The sequence below is a fragment of the Coenobita brevimanus genome, chromosome 57 (genome assembly GCF_032717465.1).
Source record: "Coenobita brevimanus isolate Jiangsu-jjx chromosome 57, ASM3271746v2, whole genome shotgun sequence".
Taxonomy (NCBI): Eukaryota; Metazoa; Arthropoda; class Malacostraca; order Decapoda; family Coenobitidae; genus Coenobita; species Coenobita brevimanus.
Window position 1 is genome coordinate 21,440,059 of NC_137010.1, and position 19,144 is coordinate 21,459,202.

General features: G+C 40.2%; 1 protein-coding gene across 2 annotated transcripts in view; it reads right to left on the reverse strand.

Annotated features, from left to right (window-relative positions):
- The window catches only part of lost (methenyltetrahydrofolate synthase domain-containing protein lost), a 328,112-nt gene that overhangs the window by 138,324 nt on the left and 170,644 nt on the right, over positions 1-19,144 (reverse strand). For both annotated transcript variants that reach the window (XM_080274442.1, XM_080274441.1), the window contains exon 7: positions 779-969. In XM_080274442.1, coding sequence (XP_080130568.1) covers positions 779-969 — 191 coding nt within the window. The remainder of the gene's footprint in view (positions 1-778; positions 970-19,144) is intronic.

Below are 19,144 nucleotides of genomic sequence, written 5' to 3' on the forward strand. Positions count from 1 at the left end.
ACGGCCACATACTATCACTCACGTCCCTAATCCCAACCAGGTGACCGTAGAATACCACAGCATGTCCTGCACCCTCAGAAACTGGCATGTCCGCCCCTTCCACACCCCCACCTCCCCGGCTCCAGCCCAGCGCCCCACCCCACCCCCCACCCCCATGCCACCTTCCTCTACCTCCTACAACTGCTATATCTCCCCCTTCCCTTCTCTCTCTCCCTCTCCCTCCCCTGCTGCCCCCACCTCACCCCCAGCCACGTCCAGCACCTCACCTGACAGCTCACCAACACCACCGAGCCTCCGCACTTCCCCCACCCCATCACCACCTAGTACCCGGGCCACCAAGCCCGACACCAAAAATGACCTCTGATCAGTGACCTCACACAGCCTATGTCCAAACTGGAGGTCATGTATCTCCAAGCCAAAAATTGGGCTGCAAGGGTACCAGGCATTGCCTGGGCTAAAAAGGTAAACACTCTACTGGTGACCTCAAATGACCCAGATCTCAATTTTGACCCCTTAAAATCATCCTTGGGTTGCCCTGATTCAGAATATGTAGGGATCTGGAGGTCTCTGACCCTTGGTTTGGGCGTGACTGAAGGACAAACAAACAAACAAAAAATGTTGCTCTTTTATAGACTGATAGTGGGATAGACAGATAGACAGATAGACAGACAGATGGATAGAGGGATAGACAGACAGACAGACAGACAGATAGACAGACAGACAGGCAGAGACACTGATTAACTGACAGATAACTAGAGATGTATAAAAACAGACTCACTCAGCCTCCCGGTCCCTCAGCACATGCAGGATGGGAACTTGACGGAACTTCTCCGGTGACAGAAGGTGCCAGTAGATGCCCTCTGGTCGTGGTAGATCATGGTGAACTTGGATTACTTCTGTGGGCGTCACAATAAAGTCAACTGGAACATCATGTGGACCAAACAGGCGTTCTGGGAGGTCATCAAATACCTGTGGGGAAGGACAGAACGACAACTGAGGAAGATATGAGGGGAAAAAAAAAAAAATGAACTTAAAACTAAGTCAATATAGGCCAGACATCCTCTTAACCCCTTCTGTACCAGACGACATCCACAGTCCCAGACCCCTTATATCAGATAATTTTTATTTCTTGCTGAGGTTACATTATGCATGATAGTTGTGCATTTCATCTGCATTTCCATTTTAATAACATTATTTATTAAATGATTAAATATCACTTCATGGAGAACCAGTAAATAATAATAACCATCATCATCATCATCATCCGGACCACTTTTCCTACCCTAGGGCAGGGTGAGGAGTAGCAACATCCAGACAGACAAAGTTTGCCCAAATCAATGGGCCATGCTTCTATTCACTCATCATTCAAGCCCTCGAAATCCTGGCTCCATCACATAGGCCAAAAAAATTTCATCACGTTTTGTAGCTTCATATATACCTATCTGATAAAGTCAATCCGAACACTGCCATATTAAAAAGGGGTGCCAAATCCCTGGTTATGCACTTCTCTGCACAAGTTTCATCCATCCAACTCAATATCTTGTTGGCTCCTTAGTCTCACCAACTTCCATACCTATCTTCCACCATATCCCTCCACCTTCTTCTTGGCCTACCTCACCTCCTCCATCCTTCAAATTCATTCACCACTCTTGCTATCCATTCTTTCCACATGACTAAACCAAAATACAGTAAAAACAATAATAATAATAATAATAATAATAATAATCTATCTATCTATTGCTAGACGCCACAATCCCGTAAGGGGTGGCCATTTGACTTTGAGTTATTTGTTTTATAGGGAGGGGCACTAATCCTCCATCAACCCACTTGTTGACACATAGGGAGCACGTATGGTTTGGTTATATGGTTACCACCCAGCGTTGTAAATGGTTTCTTGGCTTACAGGAAACCATTTGGCTTGTCACTCAATGTAAAGCCACCTGTAAAGGAAAGAAGAGCAATAAGAAGTAACAGAAAAGATGGAAGAAATAGGAAGAGATGAGGGCAGACACAGAAAAAGAATGATAAAGGCTAAGGAAGAAGTAGGCAGCTCTACATCAAGTGAGTGGATGATGGTCGCCACCACCTACCGTGTGTAATAAATAATAATAATAATAATTCATCTTCATCACTGAATCCTGTGCTGCCCCATGAGGAGCACAGAAGCCCAGGGCTAGGCAAGTTGGTCCTGACATTTAAGATGAGAGTGACCAGCCTCATCCATCCCTGAGTGGCATTACAAGAGCAATAAACCCCAGCCATCCCTTGGATATAAACCAATACATGCTCAATCCGACTGGAGCGCCTTAACCCCTCTGGTACCAATTCTCCAGCCTTGGCTACTCCCCAGGATGCAAAAATAGGTCTATTTTTCGACTTTCTCAAAGGTTAAAAGTTTTAAGCCCAACTGATAAAGCTTGAATGTACACACCTGAAAATGCAAACCCCACCCTCCTAGACACAATAGTTACTGAGCTATGACCCATCAAAGTTGATAATAGTTACCCTTAGCAGTCCAGGCAAGAAAGAAAAATATGCCAGGGGAGGGTAAAGATACTCTGTGCTAGGGGGTGCGGTGTGGGAGGGATGAAGGGATGGGAGGAAACCACCACCAGACACAAAAGAAGGGCCCCAGTGGAGTACAGGGACATAGAGGGAAGGTAGGGGGGAAATACCCTTCCCTCAGATGACTAGGGGGGTGAGATGGGGGGGATCCACAATGGAAGGGTGGAGGATGCATGAGGAGGGTGTGGGAGGGGAAGGGGTGATGGTAAGAACGGACTAAAGTAGGGTAGTAACAACGTAGTGGGGTAGAGGGACGTGGTGAGAGGGAGGTGGGGGATACACCCCCACCCCCTGGATACAGGCATGGATCCTCCCATCCACGTGTCCAACACTTAGTTCTGATCAGAAGCCATCTATGTCACAGCCAGGGTGGAGCAAGCTGCCGCCAGTTTTTTGTGGAAGTTGCACAATTGACGTTCCTCGTCCATTTAAAAAATTGTGAAAAAACATAAATCGTTGAGCTTAGTACTTTAGAAGTTAAGTACCCACTAAACCACTAGGCGCCTTAGTTTGGTTACATGGTTACCAACCAGCATAGTAAATGGTTTCCTGATGTACAGGAAACCATCTGGCTTGTTCCTCAGTGTAGAGTCACCTGCAGACAGAAGGAAGAGGAAAGAAGGAAGGAAAGATGAACATACAAGGATGGAAGGAATTCCAAAATACTACAAACATGCAGAGAAAGCCTCAGTACTGTATATACTTTTCATGGTCTGTGTATATACGCAATAACCAAAATGAAACTTAACAAATTAATCACAATGTCTGGACGAGAATCGATCTCAGGCCCTCACACTTCAAATGCATGCACGTTACCACTGTGCCAAAGAGAGGATTCCAGCTTTGCCTCTAATCAACATGGGCTTTTATATACCCCATTACATCACTCTTTTCTCCCCTTGGTGATTAATTTGGTGAGTTTCAAATAACGGTGGCGCAGTATCAGAGGCCACAATTGGGGACGGTGCGGACCACACAGAACAGCTCATCCATAAGTTTTAGGGACTAGGACGCTGCCAGTCAATCAACAACATCATTGCCCTCCAAGCTCTGCCTCATATCCCACACCTCTGCCAACCCATGTAATAACTGAAATGAAACTTAACAAATTAATCACACTGTCTGGCTGAGATTCAATCTCAGGCCCTCACGCTTCAAATGTGCACACATTGCCACTGAGCCAAAAAGAGGATCCCCACTTTGCCTCTAAGCATCGCAGGCTTTTATGCACCCCATTACATATATAGCTATGTATTTCAGTACATATTCATGCAAGGTATGTTTACGGTGCCCACAGCCACCACAGAACACAAAAAAGTATTCATGTCATCTTTCGTCACCTGAAACCATTTCAAACCATTTGATTTTTCAATCTTCTGTGGGCTCTTCCAGAAAAAACATGTCTGCTCTTTCATTTATTCATGAACACAGTTATGTCATCATATTATAATAAAAAAAATATTTATTTGCATCACCTGTAGTGAACAAAAGGGGTTGAATGCTGGATTTATACATCAGTAAACTGGGGCTTGGGTTGTGGGCAACGGTTTTCAAATGTGTTAGGCACTAGCACCCAGCAACCTCTCACTTCCTGCTCATCTAATATATCTTCTACTTCACTTAGATCACCATCAGAAAGATCATCATCACTATCATCTTCACTTTCACCAAGCAGATACTCATCATTGAATTTTCACTATCTTCACTCATCTTGACGAAAAGTTGAAACAGAAATGCATGAAAAAATGTGCAAACACTACCCTTTTCAGATGAAAAAATGGCTACTGTTCCTTTTCTCTCATCAGCTCATATTAATCATGCCCAGACAGGAAGTGTCACAAGACACCAACAGAAGAAATGACTGGGTGAACACTGGAAGTGGAAGGAGTTTACCAGTTGCCTGGTGAACTTACCCAGACATACTCAGAATAGCAGGCAGGCAAGCTAGCTCTCCAAGCTTTCCCCTATACATACCACGATGTCACAGCCTGGCATACTTGGACTGTTATGAAGTCTGTTTTGAATCACAGTCCTGACGGAATCGTGGAGCCCTAGTTTTTAGGTTGGACATTATGGCATATAACTGAACTTTTCTACTGAGTGGAAGCTTAACAAAGTGCCAAAACCAGTAATTTAAACACCACCAACTGCTGGAAACTGATGACAAAAAAAGCCAGTAATTATTATGGGATAAGATTATTTTTACTGGAGTGCAAATCTTGTTTGGAATTTGTATACTTGTACCTGCATCTCATGTAAGAGTGATGGATATGTGGCCTGTTGGAATGCTGTTAGTCACAGATTATTCTCATGGTGTTAACTTCCACAATCTATGCTTAACGGAATTACAGTATAATTACAGTATAACATGCATGTTCCCTGACTACAAGACCTATGGCACACTGTGCCATGAAACCAACAAGGGGGAAGGGGATGAAGAAATGGGCATGACAACCAAATGAATGTGAGGAACAGACCAGAAATCTGGTGAGTGTGGATTGTGCAAGAAGGGATACCATGTGAAAATGAGCACTGCTGGATAAAAGGTTTGAGTGCAATGATGGTTCATTTCAAAATAACATCCACAACTGAGGGACAGAGAGTGACAGAAGAGTAAAATGGATGTTGAGGAAACACAATTGGGTACGATGAGCTGGAACTGTGGTGAAGGATGGCAAGGGGCCATGAGAGTACCTCCTGTGAAAATGACTGTAGAAGGATTATTGGCTTGAGTGCAGTGGTTTATGTGAAGTTTTCTGGAACAAGAACAATGCAAACCTGCACTGCTCTCATATACCTAGCTCTTGTGATTCTGTCCATCGTCCAATCCTTTCTTGCTCCATCAGGAATGTAAAAGCCTAGGGCTTGGTTACTTAGTCTTGGCAACTAAGTTGAGGAATACCAGCTTCACTTGTCCTAAGTGTATTTGTGTGAGCAATAAACCCCAACCACTCCCTGGATGTAAACCTTTACAGTTCCTGTCCAGCTGGAGTGCCTTAACCCACTAGACCACCACCAGGTGTCAGTCAGTCATATGCTTACCATCCAATGTAGCAAATGGCATCTTGGATTTCACGAAACCATCTGGTTTACATTCAGTGTAGAGTCACCTTAAGGTTGCACTGTTTTGAATGAGTGGATTGTGACCAGCCCCCTCCACCACTTAGAAACAAAACTTAATGCAAACTGTCTAATGTTCCAATTGCATATCAACATGTTAGCACATTACGTGTGTGAATAAATGAAAGCCAAGCCCAAGGTCCCAGTGCTCCTGACTGGGCAATAAGGGTTTGGCTGATGATGATGAGAGATTGTTTGGACTGTTGAAGTACTGTTCATACACATCATTATAACCTAATTTCCTATTTTCATTTAGGGCAGTTAGACACAGCACTGGTTGATAAATTAAACCATATATCTGGTGACACAGCAGGCAATGGCTGACAGCTGTATATGATGCTACCACAGATGATGTTGGATTTTCCATCCATCCATTCATCATCCAATCCTATGTTGCCCCACGGAGGGGCATAGCAACCCAGGGCTAGGCAAGTTGGTCCTGACATATAAGATAAGAGTGACCAGCCTCACTCACCCCAAAATATTTATTTCTAAGCATTTCCTTCTTACATCCGTGACCAAGAAACATTCAACTAATGTTCTTGCAATATATAAAATAGAGTTCAAAATTCTGTGCAAGAGTTACATGAATTAAGTGTTCTTGCCATGGCTTTATAGGAACACAGACACTTGTAGAGTATAAATCCAGTACAGTGCACTCACTAGTTTCACAAAATTTTTATGAACAGCAGTTTTGTGATGCAAAGGAGTGTTCCTCTGCAAGGAGTTTCACAATTTTACTGAGAGTTTCACGAGCCCCGGGAGCGAGTGATTGCACGCATACGCATCTCCTCAGTCACTTGTTCACAATGATGGTGAGTTGATGAGCCCCAACTGGATACTGGGGACTTTGATGTTGAAGCATCAGGAAGTGGTGGTGTGGGGAACTCAGCAGTGGTGGAGGGGAACAGTGAGGGGGCAGGTGGGGTAAACATATGCTTTATTTGAGGAAGTAGAAGCACCTTATCAATTCCATTCATATTCCTCCAGTTAGTTTTCTGTATTTTTCTGACTATTTTCAGGGTGGTAAATTTCCCACTTTTTATCATCACATTCCGTAAGCCGCACCTATGATTGTTTGTTTATGGCGTAATAGAAGAAATCTTTCTCAACATACTGAAAGGTGGATTTCATTTCCCAACTGAATGCCAGGTCAGGTTAGGTTAGGTTAGGTTGGGTTGGGTTAGATTAATTATTAGGTACAGTTAAGCTAGGTTAGGTTAGATTTAGTTAAACACTTAGGTGTCCTTCGACCATTACAGCTGACCAGTCAAACAAGTTGACACAACAGAACACAGATATAAACAATGGGAAAATAAATTTGACATGAAAAGTTTATTTACCACTCCAGAAATGTTCAAAAAATATAACAAGACTACCAGGAAGAAGGAGAAGTGAATTACTAAGGTGCTTCTATTGCCTCAAATAAACCGTATGTTTACCGGCTGATGGTAAGTATTCACCTCTTCCAGCCACAGAACTCATCTTCAAGCCTCATCAAGCAGTTTAGCCAGTGTGTCACTGTTAGTAAAATCTTTATTACAGTTCAGTAATATATGCCTAATTAACTGCATGTAATTTATAATAGGAGTACAGTATTGTGTCATTAATGAGTAGCTAAGCAGTAATGAGGTGGCTGACCACGGAACAAATTACTACTTATTACATGTAAAGCATACACTCGAGTTTCGTGAGTACAGTATTAGTTTAGCGACGCGATTATGCTACCAATTAGGTGCAATACTAGTGAGTACACTGTATATGCTTATAATTTTGTATAATATATTATGATACTTATATACTGTATCTATAAGTTTTGTTGTTCGCTATTCCATACAAATCAGTGTGCATACAAAATTAACTGATTTAAACTACATGAGATAAACTAGATGATTCTCTTTCTTTCTTTCTTTCTTTCTTTCTCTCTCTCTCTCTCTCTCTCTCTCCCTCTAAAAGAGATTTTCAATGAATAGAAGAGAAAATATAGTGACTTTGAGGTATGGCAAAATGAAATTAACAAAATATGGGATTATCTCCAGAGTGCGAGAAATATATGGAATCTGACTACTACTCATTTTCATGCAACTGATATGCCTCTAATTCACTAAAATTTTCCTTTCCAGTAGGTTAAATTCTATTACATACATATATATATATATATATATATATATATATATATATAGTGTGTGTGTGTGTGTGTGTGTGTGTGTGTGTGTGTATTTACCTATTGGTAGTATACAGGAATTGAGCAATGCTCGTGTTGTCCTGTCTCCATATCCACATTTATCAAGTCTACCTTTACACACATGAATGTTTTTCTCATGCACCACCTCTTTGTCTAAGTCGTTCCAAATATTTAAGAATATACCTAATTGTGATATACACGGAATGTACTATGCTCGTGGGTTTCCGTCGCTGTTTCTCAATAAGTCGAATTTAACTTTAAACTCGTTTAAGTTTTTAGACTGGACGATCTCTTTGTCCAGGCTATTCCATAAGTCTATACTTCTGTAAGGAAAGCTATATTTCTTGATATCCTTCAAGCAGCTTGACTTTTTCAATTTCATTCCATGTCCTCTTGTTGTTCTCTTATCCCATACAAACAGATCTTCTTTGTCAATTTTATCTACTCCCACCATGGTCCTGAACACCGCAATCACGTCTCCCCTCTTTCTCCTTTCCTCTAACGAAGGCAAATCCAGTTATTCCAGCCTCTCTCTGTATGACAGGTCTGTCAGACTGGGGACCATCTTGGTTGCTGTTCTTTGTATTCTCTCAATCTTGTTTATATCTTTCTTTTTGTGTGGGCACCACACTACCGCTGCATATTCTAACCTGGGGCGGATCATGGCCACTATCAATTTTTTCATCATTTCCTCATCCATATAATGAAATACTACTCTTATGTTAGTCAAGAGCTTATAAGTCTCTCCAACTATCTTGTTAATGTGCTTTTCTGGTGACAAACTATCTTGGACCAGCACTCCCAAATCTTTCTCTTCTCTCATTTTTGTGATTAATTCATTACCCAACAAATAATTCAGTGATGGTCTCCTGGTACTTTTACCCATTTCCAATATTTTACATTTCTTTACATTAAATTTCATTTCCCACGTCCAGCTCCAATTGTGTATCCTATCCAAATCCTCCTGCAGTATTTTACAATCCTCCTCAACCTCTATCTTCCTCAAGATCTTTTCATCATCAGCAAACAAACTCGCATAACTGTTCACTCCATCTACCATATCATTTACGTAAATCAGGAACATTACTGGCGCCAACACTGAGCCTTGAGGGACTCCACTTGTAACTTCCCTCCATCCAGACATCTTTTCCTTTATTACTGTCCTCATTTGTCTGTCTCTCAAAAAGTCTCTCATCCATTCCAGAAGTTTCCCCTTTAGTCCTCATATATATTCTAGTTTCCACATTAGTCTCTTATGAGGTACCTTGTCAAAGGCCTTCTCTAAGTCTAAGTACACACAATCCACCCAACCATCTCTCTCCTGTACCACATCAATCGCTCTTGAGTAAAAGCTCAACAAGTTAGAAACACATGACCTTTCACTTCTGAATCCAAACTGACATTCAGCCAATATATTCATCTCTTCCAGATATTTTATCCATCTGTCTTTCAGGATTCTCTCACACAATTTTGCGACCATGCTGGTTAGAGACACTGGTCTATAATTCAGGGGTTCTTCCCTGTTTCCTCCCTTGTAAATTGGTACCACATTTGCCCTCTTCCATTCTTTTGGCACTTTCCCCTCTTCCAGTGAGCATACAATTAAGCTGTGAATTTTATCCGCCAGTTGTTCTCTGCATTCCTTCAGTACCCAATTAGAAATTCCATCAGGTCCTGGGGCTTTCCTTACATCTTGAGTTTCCAGTAATTTATACACTTCCTGCACCTCCACTTTTATATCTTTCATCACCGGAACATTTCTAATCACTCCCTCCCCTTCCACAAGCTCCTTTTCTTTAGTGAAAACTGACTGGAAACGTTTGTTCATTATTTCTGCTTGCATTGCCGCATCCTTAAAGACCTCTCCATCTACTTTCAGCTTGGTGATTCCTTCCTTTTGTTTCAGTTTGCCATTAACAAATCTATAAAACAGTTTGGGTTCATCCTTGCATTTGTCAATTATACCTTTTTCAAAATTCCTTTCTTCTTCCCTACGTATTCTTGTGTATTCGTTTCTTGTTCTTTTATATTCTTCCTTTGTTCTGTCGTTACCTCTCTTTCTCCAATTGTTCCACGCCTTATCTCTCTCTTTTTTGGCTATCATACACCTTCTATTAAACCACTCCTTTTTCCTGTTTTCTTTCCCTCTTACTCTTGGTACAAATTTTTCCACACCCAAATTATAGAGGTCTAGAAAGATATCCCACTTCCTCTGTATCTCTCTTGTTTCTCTGAATTTTCTCCAACCCGCATTTTCAAAAAAGTTTCTCAATCCTGTAAAATTTGCTTTCCCAAAGTTGTATCTTCCCTGTCTATGAAGCTCGTCTCTTGGCTCGACGTTTCCTATTAACATCTGGAACTCAATGACCACGTGATCACTTTTTCCCAAAGGACAGAGATATTCCAATGATTCTATTACATCGGGTTCTTTGGTGAACAGTAAATCTAACCTTGCTGGTGTGTCCTCACCTCGAAACCGTGTCTCTTCTTTGACCCACTGCGTCATCACATTATTCATTATTATATTTAATAACATAGTGCCCCACGAATCCTCGCCGCCTCCCAAGTACCATTCCTCCCAGTTCACCTCTTTACAATTAAAGTCACCCACCAAAATTATATTATTGCTTTTCTCAATTATTTTTTGCAAATAGCTAGCCATATCTGACAACATCTCATGGTATTCGTCATCCTTCCATGCTCTCGTCTTTGGGGGAACATACACTACCGCCATATCTCTCTTAACATTCTCTCCAGTTTCTAATTTCATATATATCACTTCAGCCCTGCCTTCTCCCATTTCCACAGTATCTACATTTATGTTGTTCTTCACTGCTATCATCACTCCTCCTCCCTTTTTTTCTTTTCTGTCTTTTCTCCACAGTTTGTATTTACCATCTCCCAAATGAACATCAATATCTTCTCTTAATTTGGTCTCTACAAAGCACATGACATCAGGTTCATGTTCTCTCAAGAAATCATTAATTTCGATCCTTGTCGATATGAAACCATCAACATTAGTATATATCACCTTCAAATTATTTTTGACATTATTAATACCCTCTTCTCTCCTACTCTCTGTCCATACCACTTCCTGAACTTCTGATCTTTCACAACCATCCCCCCTAGTTTCCTTCACTTCTATTTCCTTAAATACCATTTCCTTACTTTCATATCCAATACTCTCCAAAAAAAAGTATTACGTTCTTCCTCTGTCCTCTTATCATTTTTTTCCTTTACTTCTTCCTTTAATGATTTTAAAACTTCTCTTTCTTCTTCATTCAGATCTTTTCTTATTATAATATTTTCCATCCCCGCCTCTTTGCTTAATTTCCAGGTCACTTTAAGTATCTCATTTATTACACTTTCTGATGTAAACTTGACTCTCATTGGTCTTGTTTCCCCTTTCTTATAAGGCCCTATCCTCCTTACTTCCTCAATTTCTTTTACCCACTTGTCTCCTTCGGGGTCAATCTTGCCTAATATTCCTCTCACCATGTTCGTGTCTCTCTCGAGTCTTGCAAACCTAACCTTTTCTTCCTCTTCCCTGTTTCCAAATACTACCACACATCTTTTCCTTTCTACAGTTTCTCTCACTATTTTCTCTTTTTTCTTCAGTATTTTCACTACATTTTCTTCCATTTCTTTCTTGTTCATTTCCCTTTCTTCCTGGATGATCTCTCTTAAGCTGACCACTTCTTTCTGTTCTTCTTCTACGTGTGCCCACTTTGCCTTATGTTCTTCTAATACATTACTCACCTTCTCAGTTTTATTAGTACTCTCTTCAAGTTTCCTCCTCAGTTCAACATTTTCTCTCTTCAAATTCCTAATCTCTTCATTGGCTGTTTCGTTGGACTGGATTAGACTCTGTATGGTGGTTTCCGTATTTCCTGACACATCCTTTATCACTAGATTCTCTACTTTTTTTTCGAGTTCACTAATCCTCATAATTAATGTTTTCACCATGTCCATGACATTAGTATTAGCATCAAATCCTTGAAATTCCATTCCCTCATTGTTTACATTTTCGGCCATGTTTAAAGTACCTAAACAGCTGTTACCGAATAAGCCACAAACATTCATGTATACTATTGCCAACAAATCTTTACCTTTTTGGTAGTCTACTAACTTTCATTATTTTAAATTTAAAGAAAGACCCTAGGAGACAGGACAGACAAAATTCCTGAAACTACTCAAGGTTAGGAGCGATGCCTGGGACGTCCGCTCTCTCCGGCTGTTCGTGTGTGTGTGTGTGTATTTACCTATTTGTATTTACCTACTTGTAGTATACAGGAATTGAGCAATGCTCGTGTTGTCTTGTCTCCAAATCCAAATTTATCAAGTCTACCTTTAAACACATGAATGTTTTTCTCATGCACCACCTCTACGTCTAAGTCGTTCCAAATATTTATGTATTTACCTAATATACCTCATTGTGATATACATGGAATGTGCTATGCTCGTGGGTTTCCGTCGCTGTTTCTCAATAAGTCAAATTTAGCTTTAAACTCGTTTAAGTTTTTAGACTGGACGATCTCTTTGTCCAGGCTATTCCATAAGTCTATACTTCTGTAAGGAAAGCTATATTTCTTGATATCCTTCAAGCAGCTTGACTTTTTCAATTTCATTCCATGTCCTCTTTTTACTCTCTTATCCCATACAAACAGATCTACTTTGTCAATTTTATCTACTCCCACCATGGTCTTGAACACTGAAATCATGTCTCCCCTCTTTCTTATTCCTCTAAGGAAGGCAAGTCCAGCTTTTCCAGCCTCTCTCTGTATGCCAGGTCTGCCAGACTGGGGACCATCTTGTTGCTGTTCTTTGTATTCTCTCAATCTTGTTTATATCTTTCTTTTTGTGTGGGGACCACACTACCGCTGCATATTCTAACCTGGGGCGGATCATGGCCACTATTAATTTTTTCATTATCTCCTCATCCATATAATGAAATGCTACTCTTATGTTAGTCAAGAGTTTATAAGTCTCTCCAACTATGTTGCTAATGTGCTTTTCTGGTGACAAACTATCTTGGACCAGCACTCCCAAATCTTTCTCTTCTCTCATTTTTGTTATTAATTCATTACCCAACAAATAATTCAGTGATGGCCTCCTGGTACTTTTACCCATTTCCAATATTTTACATTTCTTTACATTAAATTTCATTTCCCACGTCCGGCTCCAATCATGTATCCTATCCAGATCCTCCAGCAGCATTTTACAATCCCCCTCAACCTCTACCTTCCTCAAGATCTTTACATCATCAGCAAACAGACTTGCATAACTGTTCACTCCATCTACCATATCACTTATGTAAATCAGGAACATTACTGGCGCCAACACCGAGCCTTGAGGGACTCCACTTGTTACTTCCCTCCATCCAGACATCCTATCCTTTATTACTGTCCTCATTTGTCTGTCTCTCAAAAAATCTCTCATCCATTCCAGAAGTTTCCCCTTAGTGTCCTCCTATATATTCTAGTTTCCACATTAGTCTCTTATGAGGTACCTTGTCAAAGGTCTTCTCTAAGTCTAAGTACACATAAGTACACACAATCCACCCAACCATCTCTCTCCTGTACCACGTCAATCGCTCTTGAGTAAAAGCTCAACAAGTTAGAAACACATGACCTTCCACTTCTGAATCCAAACTGACATTCAGCCAAAATATTCATCTCTTCTAGATATTTTATCTATCTCTCTTTCAGGATTCTCTCGCACAATTTTGCGACCATGCTGGTTAGAGACACTGGTCTATAATTCAGGGGGTTCTTCCCTGTTTCCTCCCTTATAAATTGGTACCACATTTACCCTCTTCCATTCTTGTGGCACTTTCCCCTCTTCCAGAGAACACATGATTAAACTGTGAATTTTATCCGCCAGTTGTTCTCTGCATTCCTTCAGTACCCAATTGGAAATTCCATCAGGTCCTGGGTCTTTCCTTACATCTTGAGTTTCCAGTAATTTATACACTTCCTGTACCTCCACTTTTATATCTTTTATCACCGGTACATTTCTAATCACTCCCTCCTCTTCCACAAACTCTTTTTCATTAGTGAAAACCGATTGGAAACATTTGTTCATTATTTCTGCTTGCATTGCTGCATCTTTATAGACCTCTCCTTTTACTTTCAGTTTGGTGATTCCTTCCCTTTGTTTCAGATTGCCATTAACAAATCTATAAAACAGTTTGGGTTCATCCTTGCAATTGTCTATTATACCTTTTTCAAAATTCCTTTCTTCTCTATGTATTCTTGTGTATTCATTTCTAATTCTTTTATATTCTTCCTTTGTTCTGTTGTTACCTCTCTTTCTCCAATTGTTCCACACCTTATCTCTCTCTTTTCTTGCTATCATACACCTTCCATTAAACCACTCCTTTTTCCTGTTTTCTTTCCCTCTTACTCTTGGTACAAAATTTTCCACTCCCAAATTATATAGGTCTAGAAAGATATACCACTTCCTCTGTATCTCTCTTGTTTCTCTGAATTTTCTCCAATCCGCATTTTCAAAAAAGTTTCTCAATCCTGTAAAATTTGCTTTCCCAAAGTTGTATCTTCCCTGTCTATGAAGCTTGTCTCTTGGCTCGACGTTCCCTATTATTATCTGGAACTCAATGACCACATGATCACTTTTTCCTAAAGGACAGAGATATTTCAATGATTCTATTACATCGGGTTCTTTGGTAAACAGTAAATCTAACCTTGCTGGTGTGTCCTCACCTCGAAACCGTGTCTCTTCTTTGACCCATTGTGTCATCACATTATTCATTATTATACTTAATAACATAGTGCCCCACGAATCCTCGCCGCCTCCCGAGTACCATTCCTCCCAGTTCACCTCTTTACAATTAAAGTCACCCACCAAAATTATATTATTGCTTTTCTCAATTATTTTGTGCAAATAGCTAGCCATATCTGACAACACCTCCTGGTATTCGTCATCATTCCAAGCTCTCGTCTTAGGGGGAACATACACTACCGCCAATCTCTCTTAACATTTTCTCCAGTTTCTAATTTCATATATATCACTTCAGCCCTGCCTTCCCCCATTTCCATGGTATCTACATTCATGTTGTTCTTCACTGCTATCATCAATCCTCCTCCGGTTTTTTCTTTTCTGTCTTTTCTCCACAGTTTGTATTTACCATTTCCCAAATGAAGATCAATATCTTGTCTTAATTTGGTCTCTACAAAGCACATGACATCAGGTTCATGTTCTCTCAAGAAATCGTTAATTTCGAGCCTCGACGATATTAAACCATCAACATTAGTGTGTGTGTGTGTGTGTGTGTGTGTGTGTGTGTGTGTGTGTGTGTGTGTGTGTGTGTGTGTGTGTATTTACCTAATTGTGATATACAGGAAATGAGCTACGCTCATGGGGTCCCGTCTCTGTTTCTCAATAAGTCAAATTTAGCATTGAACTCGTTTAAGTTTTTAGACTGGACGATCTCTTTGTCCAGGCTATTCCACAGGTCTATACATCTATAAGGAAAACTATATTTCTTGATATCCTTCAAACAGCTTGGTTTCTTCAGTTTCATTCAATGTCCTCTTGTTACTCTTTTATCCCATAAAAACAGATCTTCTTTGTCAATTTTATCTACTCCCACCATGGTCCTGAACACTGCAATCATGTCGCCCCTCTCTCTCCTTTCCTCTAAGGAAGGCAACTCCAGCTTTTCCAGCCTCTCTCTGTATGACAGATCTGCTAGACTGGGGACCATCTTAGTTGCTGTTCTTTGTATTCTCTCAATCTTGTTTATATCTTTCTTTTTGTGTAGGGATCACACTACTGCTGCATACTCTAACCTGGGGTGAATCATAGCCATTATCAATTTCTTCATAATCTCCTCATCCATATAATGAAAAGCTACTCTTATATTAGTCAGGAGTTTATATGTCTCTCTAACTGACTTGTTAATGTGTTTTTTAGGTGACAAACTGTCCTGGACCAGCACTCCCAAATCTTTCTCTTCCCTTGCTTTTGTGATTGGTTCATTACCCATCAAATAACTCAGTGATGGCCTCTTGGTACTTTTACCCATTTCCAAAATTTTACATTTCTTTGCATTAAATTTCATTTCACACATCTGGCTCCAATCGTGTATCCTATCCAGATCCTCCTGCAGCATTTTACAATCCCCCTCAACCTCTACCTTCCTCAAGATCTTTGCATCATCAGCAATCAGACTTGCATAACTGTTCACTCCATCAACCATATCATTTACATAAATCAGGAACATTATTGGCGCCAACACCGTGCCCTGTGGGACTCCACTTGTTACTTCCCTCCATCCAGACATCCTATCCTTTATTGCTGTCCTCATTTGTCTGTCTCTCAAAAAGTCTCTCATCCATTCCAGGAGGTTCCCCTCACTCCTCCCATTTGCTCTAGTTTCCACATTAGTCTCTTATGAGGTACCTTGTCGAAGGCCTTCTCTAAATCTAAATACACACGATCCACCCAACCATCTCTCTCCTGTAGCATGTCAATTGCTCTTGAGTAAAAACTCAACAAGTCGGAAACACATGACCTTCCACTTCTAAATCCAAACTGACTTTCAGCCAAAATATTCATCTCTTCCAGATATTTTACCCACCTATCTTTCAGAATTCTCTCGCACAATTTTGCGACTATGCTGGTTAGGGACACTGGTCTATAATTCAGGGGTTCTTCCCTGTTTCCTCCCTTATAAATTGGTAACACATTTGCACTCTTCCATTCTTGAGGCACTTTCCCCTGTTCCAGAGAACACACAATTAAACCGTGAATCTTATCCGCCAGTTGTTCTCTGCATTCCTTCAGTACCCAATTAGAGATTCCATCTTGTCCTGGAGCTTTCCTCACATCTTGAGTTTCCAGTAATTTATACACTTCCTGTACTTCCACTTTTATATCTTTTATCACTACATTTCTAGTCACTCCCTCCCCTTCCACAAACTCACTTTCATTAGTGAAAACTGATTGGAAACATTTGTTCATTATTTCTGCTTGTATTGCCGCATCTTTATAGACCTCTCCTTCCACTTTCTACTTTCAGATTGGTAATTCCTTCCTTTTGTTTCAGTTTGCCATTGACATATCTATAAAACAGTTTGGGTTCATCCTTACATTTGTCTATTATACCTTTTTCAAAATTCCTTTCTTCCTCTCTACGTATTCTTGTGTAATCATTTCTAGTTCTTTTGTAATCTTCCTTTGTTCTGTTGTTACCTCTCTTTCTCCAATTGTTCCATGCCGTGTCTCTCTCTTTTTTTGCTATCATACACCTTCTGTTAAACCACTCCAATTTTCTGTTTTCTTTCTCCCTTACTCTTGGCACAAATTTTTCCACTACCGAATTATAGAAGGCTAGAAAAATATCCCACTTCCTCTGTATCTCTCTTGTTTCTCTGAATTTCCTACAATCTGCATTTTCGAATGTTCTCAATCCTGTAAAGTTTGCTTTCCCAAACTTGTATTTTCCCTGTCTATAAAGCTCGTCTCTTGGCTCCAAGTTCCCTGTTATCATCTGGAACTCAAAGACCACGTGATCACTTTCTCCAATAGGAGACAGATACACCAAGGATTCTATTACATCAGGTTGTTTGGTAAACAGTAAGTCTAGTCCTGCTAGTGTGTCCTCACGTCGGAACTGTGTCTCTTCTTTGACCTTTGCGTCATCACATTGTTCATTGTTATATTTAATAATGTAATGCCCCACAAATCTTCACTGCCTCCTGAGTCCCATTCCTCCCAGTTCACCTCTTTGCAAATGAAGTCACACATGAAAAATATATTGTTACTCTTCTCAATCATTTTCTGTAAATAGCTAGCCATGTCTGACAACATTTCCTGGTATTCATCATCATTCCATGCTCTTGTCTTAGGGGGAACATGCACTACTGCCATATATCTCTTGTTATTCTCTCTAGTTTCTAATTTCATATTTATCACTTCGGTCCTGCCCTCTCCCATTTCCACAGTATCTACATTTATGTTGCTCTTCACTGCTATCATCACCCCTCCTCCCATTTTTTCTTTTCTGTCCCTTCTCCACAGTTTGTATTTACCATCTCCCATACGAACATCATTATCTTCTCTTAATTTGGTCTCTACAAAGCACATAACATCAGGTTCATGTACCCTCAAAAAATCGTTGATTTCTAGCCTTGCCGATATTAAACCATCAACATTAGTATATGCCACCTTCCAATTATTTTTGATGTTTTTTATACCCACTTTTCTCCTTCTTTCCGCCGGTACCACTTCCTTAATTTCTGATCCATGACTCTCCAATAAAACACTGTCTTCTCTTCCTCCGTTCTCTGTTTGTTTTTGACCTTTGCTTCCTTTACTAATTCCTTTATTTTAGCTCTTTCCTCCTCATTTGCATCTCTCCTTATCCAAACATTTTTGAACCTTCCTTGTCTGATAATTTCCATGATCTACTGATAATTTCATTTACTGTTGCCTGAGACAACCTTCAATGGCCTTGCCCCTCCTTCCTCGTACTTTCCTAACCTAAACACCTCTTCAATCTTTTCTTGAACTTCGTTGTTTTCCTCCATGACTACTGATATTATTTCTTTAACCTTACTCAGTTCTTCTCTTTCTCTTTCTGATTTTATTGTCATACGTTTTTCTTTAACTCCTGAAATTATTACACATTTTTTCTTATCTACTACATCCCTAACTAAAGATTCTCTACATCTCAGCACCCTAACCACTTCCCTCTCCACCTTTTCCTTGCTTTGCTGTTCTATAATCTATTTCAAATTTACATTTCCCTCTTCCTGAATTTTCTTCCACCCCTCATGCTGCTCACTGATTTCTTTAATGTGCTCGTCCTGTATTCTTGATTTAGATTCATACTCATCTAGTTTGCTTTTCATCCTGTCTCTCTCTTCTTCCAACCTCTTATTCTCCCTCTTGAGCTGTTTTATTTCATTTGATGCTGATTTGTTACTTACTTTCAATTCTGTGACTTCTCTTTCTTGCTCTACACTGAGTGTGCAAACTTTTTCCAGTTTACCTCATAAAGCTATGATCTCTCTCTCCTGCTCTTGGGTTTGTTTCAGTAACTCTCTAATTACTACCCATGTATGGACAAATTTGAGAGGAGCGAGAAAGTGCTTTTGATTGGAGACATCAATGGCAAAGTTGGGAATGTACGAGTGGATGGAGTGGTTGGTCAGTGGGGTGTGCCAACTGACGTAGATGGGAATGGTAGTGCTTTGGTGGACATCTATGCTGGTAAGGGGTTGGCAATGGCCAACATAAGATGATCCA